Genomic DNA, 8,017 nt, shown 5'->3' on the forward strand with positions numbered 1-8,017 from the left:
AGAGCGCGAGTAGAGGCAGGGAGCTCGCACCACTTGGGGAGCGGTGGATGGGCATCATTTGAGGCCGATTTTGTAAGTGTTTTCACATTGCTCTTTATGTTCGATAGTTTAGGGTTTATGAGTTTTTTAATTCTAACATAATGAAATCTTTGTATGTTTTGACAGTGGTCGATGACAGGACGTGATCCCACACCGTACGAGCGCGAGTACGCAGGCAGGAAGGGCTTAAACGCCCTGATGGACATTCTCAGTTCTCGCGGCGGCATGGTTAGTATTAGGGTTTACTCTTTTTATTTTTTGTATTGTTTTATAAATGTCGTTATATGTTTATACTTACTGAAAGCTGTCTTATTGTCTTTTTTTGCAGAATCCGACAGATACGCCGCTTGGACGCGATGAGACGTCTGACTAGACGACGTCAGTTTAGCCGTAGCTAGATAGCATTAGTTTAGGGTTTCTCATAGCTTATGTATCATGAGACGGATTTTATACGTCTTTTTGAACCATGTATATTATTACATTTGTCACCGCAGTTCCTTTTGCCAATCAATTCTTTATGCCTATGATGTTGTACAATTGTCATTATTACATTTGCCAATCAATTCATTTTGCCTATGATGTGTACAATTGTCAATTTTGCAAACAATGCGTCTTGTGGGTGACTATTTTGGGTCTATTATCTACCCTTGCACTTTTTTTAAAAAGTGAATCAAGTACAATATGGTTGATGGGTGGCAGGGCATTCAATGCCCTGCCACCAAAAAAAAATTCTCTCGGGCGTCGCTATAACCGTCGCTATTTATGGCTCTGTAGCGTCGCTATAGTCTGCAGTGTAAACATCGCTATAAGCGTCGCTATGACCGTCACTATGAGCGTCTCTATATAGCGACGCTTATAGCGACACATATAGCAACGCTCTCGTAGCGACGCTCGTAGCGACGGTTTTAGCGACGCCGGGGGTTATAAAAACCCAATGTATTTCCGTCGCTAACAGCGTCACAAGAGCACACAACCTCTTGTAGTGTTTCTAGGGCATCTGGCGTATTGTCTAAGGGACATTTGGTGCTGTTGCATAGCACGCTCAAGCATTCATCCATGCGCAGGCCAAATGCTTTCTCCAAATCATGCAGGAACACATACTCCTCCCCATCCAATAACACTGAGGAGAAGCGGCTGATTTCTACCTCTGGGATAGCCACATCCGTCAGTGGTAGTGGCACTGGAGTGTCACCAGGGCCAACCGCAACTATGGATTTCTCAACCACTTCCTCAAGACCCCTAGGGTACTCGAGCCGGTGTGCCTTTCCTTCCGCTGAAGGGTTCATGGGGATAACCTGCTGCTCCTTAGTGTCCTTGATAAAGGACCCAACCTGAAGGTGTGGTAAGCGAAGCTCCACCAAATCAGGTTCCTCGCTCACCAAGAAGATAAATGTTGCGAGCCGAGAAAGGTACTCCACCCCCAACTTGCGCTTCTTGAGCACTGACACCCCTGGGGCTTGCTCGTCCAAGTAATGGCCTGCATCGGTTGCAATTTCTTGGAATCGTTGCAACCGCTTGGACAATGGGCGATCACCTTTGTGTATATAGCGCAAAAGATCGCAAGGCACCCAGATCCCTACATGTGGGGGGATAGATACAGAATATTTTATGATGTGCTCCTCCATGAACGCAAAAATATCGGAAAATGCATCCATGTGAAGGGCAACTGTGGCATCAAGGTCAGGGAGACGAGTAAAAAAGGTGTGGAGGTCCAACTTCCCTTTGTATGTGGTGTCCTCGAGGAAGAGGATGAATCGTCACAAAGGGGTGGATATGGCTGCAGATGCAGAGGCTGTGGAAGCATCCATGTCTAGCCTGGGGTGTAGATAGAGAGTGGAGGAGCTCAAGAGTTGCAAAAGTGAAAATAGTGAATGAGTTAGGTGGCCCCCCTTTTATAATGGACCCTTTTTTTAAGACATTAAAAAAAAAGACACTTTCACCAAAAAATGATTTCTCATCCCAATGCAAAACATTATATTCAAAGGCATGATTTGCCGAAGCAAATCATGTTGATTACAACGGGGATCAGTTTGAAAATTGCAAGAGTTACAAAGTTATAAGATCGATAGCATAGTTCCATCCATCCCCGAGTCCTCCTTGACCTTCAATTTGTCTTCCATTCTCTTCCCAATCTACGGACATTCATTACAATAAGCATCCAATGATCGACAAACCATGATGTATTGAAAACGTGGTGGAAGGATTCTCACCTTGTGACCTTGTAAACGAAATTGTGCTTGTTGAAGGGCCTCAAAACCCATAATAACCAAATGTTCTCGAACATTACTGAGAGTCCAATGATTGTTCACTTGGACTGCCTCCAAAGCATCGTTGGGCATCTTCACTGCAATGTCAAAGCTTGCAATAGCACCGTCTACACTCTGTAAGGGAGTCCACACTCCAAGCTTGCACATACAACGATCATAGTGAAATCGTATGTACAAGGAGGTGCGGGATGTCAAATAACGCATTCCAATACCTGAAGCTCCAACCTTATAGCAGTACCGGTCCCTGTTGTGCATGCCCTCCACAAAACCCCAGTCCTCTTCTAAAAGCCTTCCTAATTCCTCGTAATGCGCATCTTTACATACAAGCATTGTGGTAGTCTCCACAAATCCAAACTCTTTAAAAATGTGCACAAAACAATGAATAGGCAAACACCAACTCAAGCCCACAGACCTAGAAGCTTTAGAGTATTTCAAAGAGTTTTGGACATCCATTATCATCTTTTGCTTGAAAGATGCTACCGACCACAAATCTGGTACCAGCCACTCCATACTTAATAAGGAAGTTACTTTGATGGATTCAAGCATTCCAAACGCTTGTGTAGAAGAAGGGACAATATAGGAGTGAGAATAGAAGAAAATCCTTCTTTGAACCAGTTTGGTTGGGCAAAGATGTGGGAACATTATTGCTCCAATATCCGCATGTATAGCATTGAATGTGCCGGAGAGACTATGTAGTGACTGCTCCTCCACCAACGTGGATGGAAATATGACTATAAATGCATGACAAATCTTAAGTATGAATCCATAATAACATTACACTGTGATTTCACACCTAGCTTTGTATTCTCAAAACATGTACTTACAATGTGTTGGAAATCGAGGTGGTTGTTGCAAATGCATGGTTGACATTGAGAAAACATGTTGCACAATGGCTACGGTCCCCTTGTCTTTGCGGTTTTTGAAGCCAAGGAGCTTTCCTTTCCAATGAAGATCCAAGTTTGCATGATTCTGCACACGATGAGGACCAATAGCAGATGGTTGCATGTATACCCAATCACCTTTGGTGAACTCTTGTGGCACCCACTCATCATCTACACCTCTAGTGTTGTGGCATGCAAGTGCTGTGACCTCATCCTTTGGCCGCCTTTGAGAAGTAGAGTTGGCCATGGTTGAGCAAAGAAAACTAGGAGGAGGAGAAGGACCTTGCTTGTTGCTACAACGTAGGTGGGATAAAGTGATATGAGAAGGTGGTTAACCCTTGTGGCAATGGGAGGAGAAGCTGGATAACCCTTGATTGGTGTGGCAATGGGAGGAGAAGGTGGATAACCTTTGCTTGGTGTGGTAATGGAAGGTGGTAGGGGAGGAGAGAGGAGCTTCCTTGCTGCAGCAATGGAGATGGTGTAGAGAGAGAGAGAGTGTTGGAGTAGAGGATGAGTGTGATGGTTGCAACCAAGGAGGGGTTGGAAAAGGGGTTCTAGAGAGAGAAAATCACTTTTTGCCTAAGAACTACTTTTGGGGGAGCTCTGGATAGCAAAAAAAGATTTTTCAAAAGTTTTTTAAAAAAATTAAATTTTAGGGTTTTTGGGTGCACGTTTTGACTTTTTGAGGTCAAAAAATGCTTTTTTGACCATAAAATAGTTTTAGGGGGGTTTTAAGAAGATGAAATTTGAGTTTTTAAAATTTTGAAAATTTTCAAATTTTTGAGATTTTTTCATAACCGGATCAAAAAGGAGGGAAGTTGGAGGTTCCATATGGCCCACCCACCCCCCCACCCCCTACCCCCACCTTCTCACTAGGTAAGAGCCCATTTAATAAGTGTAAGACTACTTTGTCTCCCTACAGTTTTTAGGGCATAGAGTGTGTCCACCACCCTCTTCTCATTGGCTGGCCTCTAATTAACCTTAATCCCAAAGGGCCCCTAGAGGGTTCATATTTTTCCTAATGAAGAGGAGGGAAACACCAAAATTTGAAGGGTGAGGGGGAGAGAATGTTAAAGCCAGAATTTGAATGTTTAGGTGCTAAATCTTGCCCAAGAATAAACGCGGTAAGCGGAGTAGCGGAAACAATGGAGGTAAATATTGCAGCAATAATTGCGATAATATTTACGATAATATTTAAAATGCAAAAAAAAACCCCTCCTCTTCTATCTTCCCTCTCCTCCAGTTGATTGGATCTTCTCTCTACAAAACGTAACAAAAGACCGCGGTAAACAATTAAAGATTTTCATAGTGAAGGTGCTATAGTAAGTCACCCAATAGATTGTCAATCTTCTCCATTGCGCATGGAATCACTAGACTAAAAGGAAGTAGTCCACGGAAACTGACTCCCGAGTTGTCTCCATATCTCGCTTTGAAAGGAGAGCACCTAAGCCATGTATAGCTACCATAGCTATCTAGCCCCTAACAACGATCTTAGCGATGCTTTTATGCATTTAGTTGAGAGATCATGGGATGGATGATCATGGTTTGCTTATGCAACGTCCGCTATTTTTTTCAGCATCACAAGAACAAAAGACATCTTGTAGTGTTATCATCGTTTTGAATATTGAAGAAGAAGAAGCAACTTTTAGCCTCCACCTGGATTGTGTGCTCTTTGGGTTGTGTGCATGTGTCCTTGCAGGAGCTCACACCCCTCCTTTGTGTGAGTATGTGTGTGTGTGCGTGCGCGCGCATGTGTGTGTGTGCGTGTATGTATGTGTGCGTGTGCGTGCGCGCGTGTGTGTGTGTGTGTGCGTGTATGTGTGTGTGTGTGTGTGTGTGTGTGTGTGAGTGAGAGAGAGAGAGAGAGAGAGAGAGAGAGAGAGAGAGAGAGAGAGAACCGTCTGACAAGTGGATGCATCTATAGCTTAAGGATATGCAAATTCTCTTAGGCTTACCATTCAATAAATGGCTGTAAAGCTCCCTTTCCTCCAAATAATCCTGGTTATCCCAAAATATACCTTAATTGAAAAATAAAATCTACACAAGAAAGAAAAATTCTAGTCCTAGGAAGAGGTTGTAAACACAGTTTCGTCCTGTGTTTATGAACCAAGGACAAAAATAGTGACAAATTGCTAACCTAAGTTAGAATCATTCAAGATTATGTAAGCAGAACAACCAAGTATTAACCGATTCTCTGTAGACAGATGAAGGCCATAAAGATTTAGAATTAGTCATAAATCATGTGTAATTTGTACTAGAATACAATCTAGCTTTAATCAAAGAAGTAAACTAGTACAAAAGGACCATAGGCATGAGAGAGTCGCAACCATAGTAAGTTATTTCTATGCTTGCTTGTGCTTAATAAGCTAATTTACAAAATTATATGTAAACTTTTACCCACTAAGTCAAGAGCTGTAGCTAATGAAGTTGGGATCTCAACTCTCTTGGCCACGTGTCGAGTTCAAATCCTAGCAGCGTTCCTCTTCAAATAAAATCTACTTCCTTGACTTTTTGAAAAAGTAGATGAGGTGGATGGCTTTACTATTCAGATAAAATCTGAGTAGATGAGCTGGATGGCTTTACTCTTCAAATAAAATCTACGCCCTTAACTTTAAACTTGTAGGCGGTGTGACTCACCGAGCATTGAAGACCATATCTGCCCGCCGTTGATCCCACCGCTGGAAGACCCCGTGACGTTCAGTTTCATGGCTCACTGTCTGCCTCAGTCGACCGGCTACTGGTGCAGATGACCCTCGTCGAGATGATGACAAGCACCCCCAGGCTTGCCCTTACATGCAGATTAACCGGCTGCAGTACCCCCACAGGCAAGCTTGCCCCTACGTGCAGATTAACCGGCGTGTAGATGTAGGTTAACCGCCTGCACCCGGTTAATTGCAGATTAATCGACTGCCAAACATGCGCTGTATGATCTAACACGAGAGGGGTCGTCACGGATCATGTGGGCTTTTGATTCTCTCTCTCTACACCTGGATAGCACAGGCGTGATTGACTTGCTGCTTCGCTTACTCGACAAATCTAAGGTTGCTGCAGTCGAGCTTTCATAGCTGGATTTATCGCCATTATTGATGAAGCTTGCCAAGCTCACGTAATTGGAGCTTGTTCGCGTAATCAATAATTTGTTGATACGTTTTGATGAAGTCGACGACGATGATGGGTTGCAGGTGGCGGGCTTTATAGAGAGAGAAGATGGGTAATTGGATGGTAATCGAGCGGGAGAAAGCGGCGATAGTGCGTGATTGACTGATGATTTGGAGAGAGAAGGTGGTGTTAGTGGGCGATTGACTAATGGTTTACTAGAGAGAGGTGGTGATATAGGAGCTAAATCAGAGCTTGTTAATCTGGGGCTGACCACGCAATCATAGTGCCATGGGTTGTCAAGAAGATCATCCACAGAGAGAAGCTCTGCAGCGCCCTGCTGATCCCAAGAGGAGGCTTTCTTAGAAGTGGTGAGAACCGGTAGGAGCGGACTTCCATACATGGCTAGAGCTCACAGTACACACACAGAAGAGGAATCAGCGCTCTCTCTCTCTCTCTCTCTCTCTCTCTCTCTCTCTCTCGCTACACACACAGAAGAGGAATCAGCTCTCTCTCTCTCTCTCTCCCCACACAGACAACTAGTATACACTTTGATTCAAGAGAAGGATGCCTCTGATGAATACGATCTTGCTACGAGGAGCTTGAGGAGCTTATTCATAGGCATATATAAAGTGATGGCCCACCGGCCCCACCCTCTCTTTCTCTTTTATAGGTGCTAATGTAAAAGGGGTATCTTGTGATTCCAACCATATCTCAATCCTCCCAACGCTTTTAATATATAATAGAAAATCTCTTATCACTTAAGAGAACTTTTAAGGCATTAGAATCTACATAACTTTCATATATAATTTTCTTCAATTAAAGCTAACCATGACGATACTTATCACACAGTTTCATCACAACACTTCTTTTCACCATTGTGAGGAAGGCCATGCAAATGCAAAAAGGGACCTCTATTTATTAATTAATTAGAGGGCTAGATGCACATAAGGAAAAAAGATAGTCTAAAAACCTCAAAATCTCTAAGATATGATCCTCACTTTGGAACATGTGGCCAAAACATCCCAAAAGTAGAGCCACAAAAGGGTGTATCCATGAATAGTTGGGACAGTTTCTAGGGGGTTGTGAATATAATATCAACAATTGTGGTGGCTAGTAAGGCCCATTTGATGTAGGTGTAGTGCTTTGACATGATTTTGCTAACATAGAAGCTCGTAGTTAAAATTCCCACTCCTCATTATTGTAGGATAATGGTACTTTCAGTTGTCTGCCCTTAAGAGAGAGTTTCAAAAGACCTAAATGTCTCAATCATGTATTATGTTGTACGTTCTCATCCAAGGAAATCTTAATATCATGTCTTCATTCATATGTTTATCAGAAATGCAATAAAAGTGTGCATGCAGGAAAATCCATGAACTAAAAGGTTGAGGTTAATCATACCTAAAGTTGGAGTGAATTTCTTGTGATCACTACAACAGGTTATGTCCACTTGTGACGCTTTTAGCGACAGAGATACATTGGGTTTTTATACTCCCCTGCGTCGATAAGACCGGGAACGTTGTCATAACTATTGCTATATAGCGTCGCTATATAGCGACGGTTGCAATCCTTCTGTAGCAACGCTTATAGCGACGTTGCAGAACCTTATATAGAGATGCTTATAGTCGTGACATCCGAGAGTAAAAAATTTTGGGTGACAGGGCATTCAAGGCATTGAATGCCCTGCTACCCATCAACCATATTGAATGTTTCCAGAATAAAGTATACCTAAAT

At 42.9% G+C, this 8,017-nt stretch overlaps 2 protein-coding genes across 2 annotated transcripts; both read right to left on the reverse strand.

The window, feature by feature from the left end:
- Positions 1 to 1,995: 1,995 nt before the first annotated feature.
- Positions 1,996 to 4,710, reverse strand: LOC147418054 (uncharacterized). The gene is made up of 3 exons (XM_086507290.1): positions 3,131 to 4,710; positions 2,250 to 3,037; positions 1,996 to 2,171 (listed from the first exon to the last, which is right to left on the reverse strand). The coding sequence occupies exons 1-3, from the start codon at positions 3,432 to 3,434 to the stop codon at positions 2,094 to 2,096; spliced, it is 1,170 nt and encodes a 389-aa protein (XP_086363416.1). The 5' UTR covers positions 3,435 to 4,710; the 3' UTR covers positions 1,996 to 2,093.
- Positions 4,711 to 5,394: 684 nt separating this feature from the next.
- Positions 5,395 to 6,877, reverse strand: LOC147418055 (uncharacterized). The gene has a single exon (XM_086507291.1). It carries the CDS (start codon positions 6,684 to 6,686, stop codon positions 6,087 to 6,089), a length of 600 nt encoding a protein of 199 aa, XP_086363417.1. The 5' UTR covers positions 6,687 to 6,877; the 3' UTR covers positions 5,395 to 6,086.
- Positions 6,878 to 8,017: the final 1,140 nt, after the last annotated feature.

This window comes from Adiantum capillus-veneris, chromosome 30 (assembly GCF_014529385.1).
Source record: "Adiantum capillus-veneris isolate H3 chromosome 30, ASM1452938v2, whole genome shotgun sequence".
NCBI lineage: Eukaryota > Viridiplantae > Streptophyta > Polypodiopsida > Polypodiales > Pteridaceae > Adiantum > Adiantum capillus-veneris.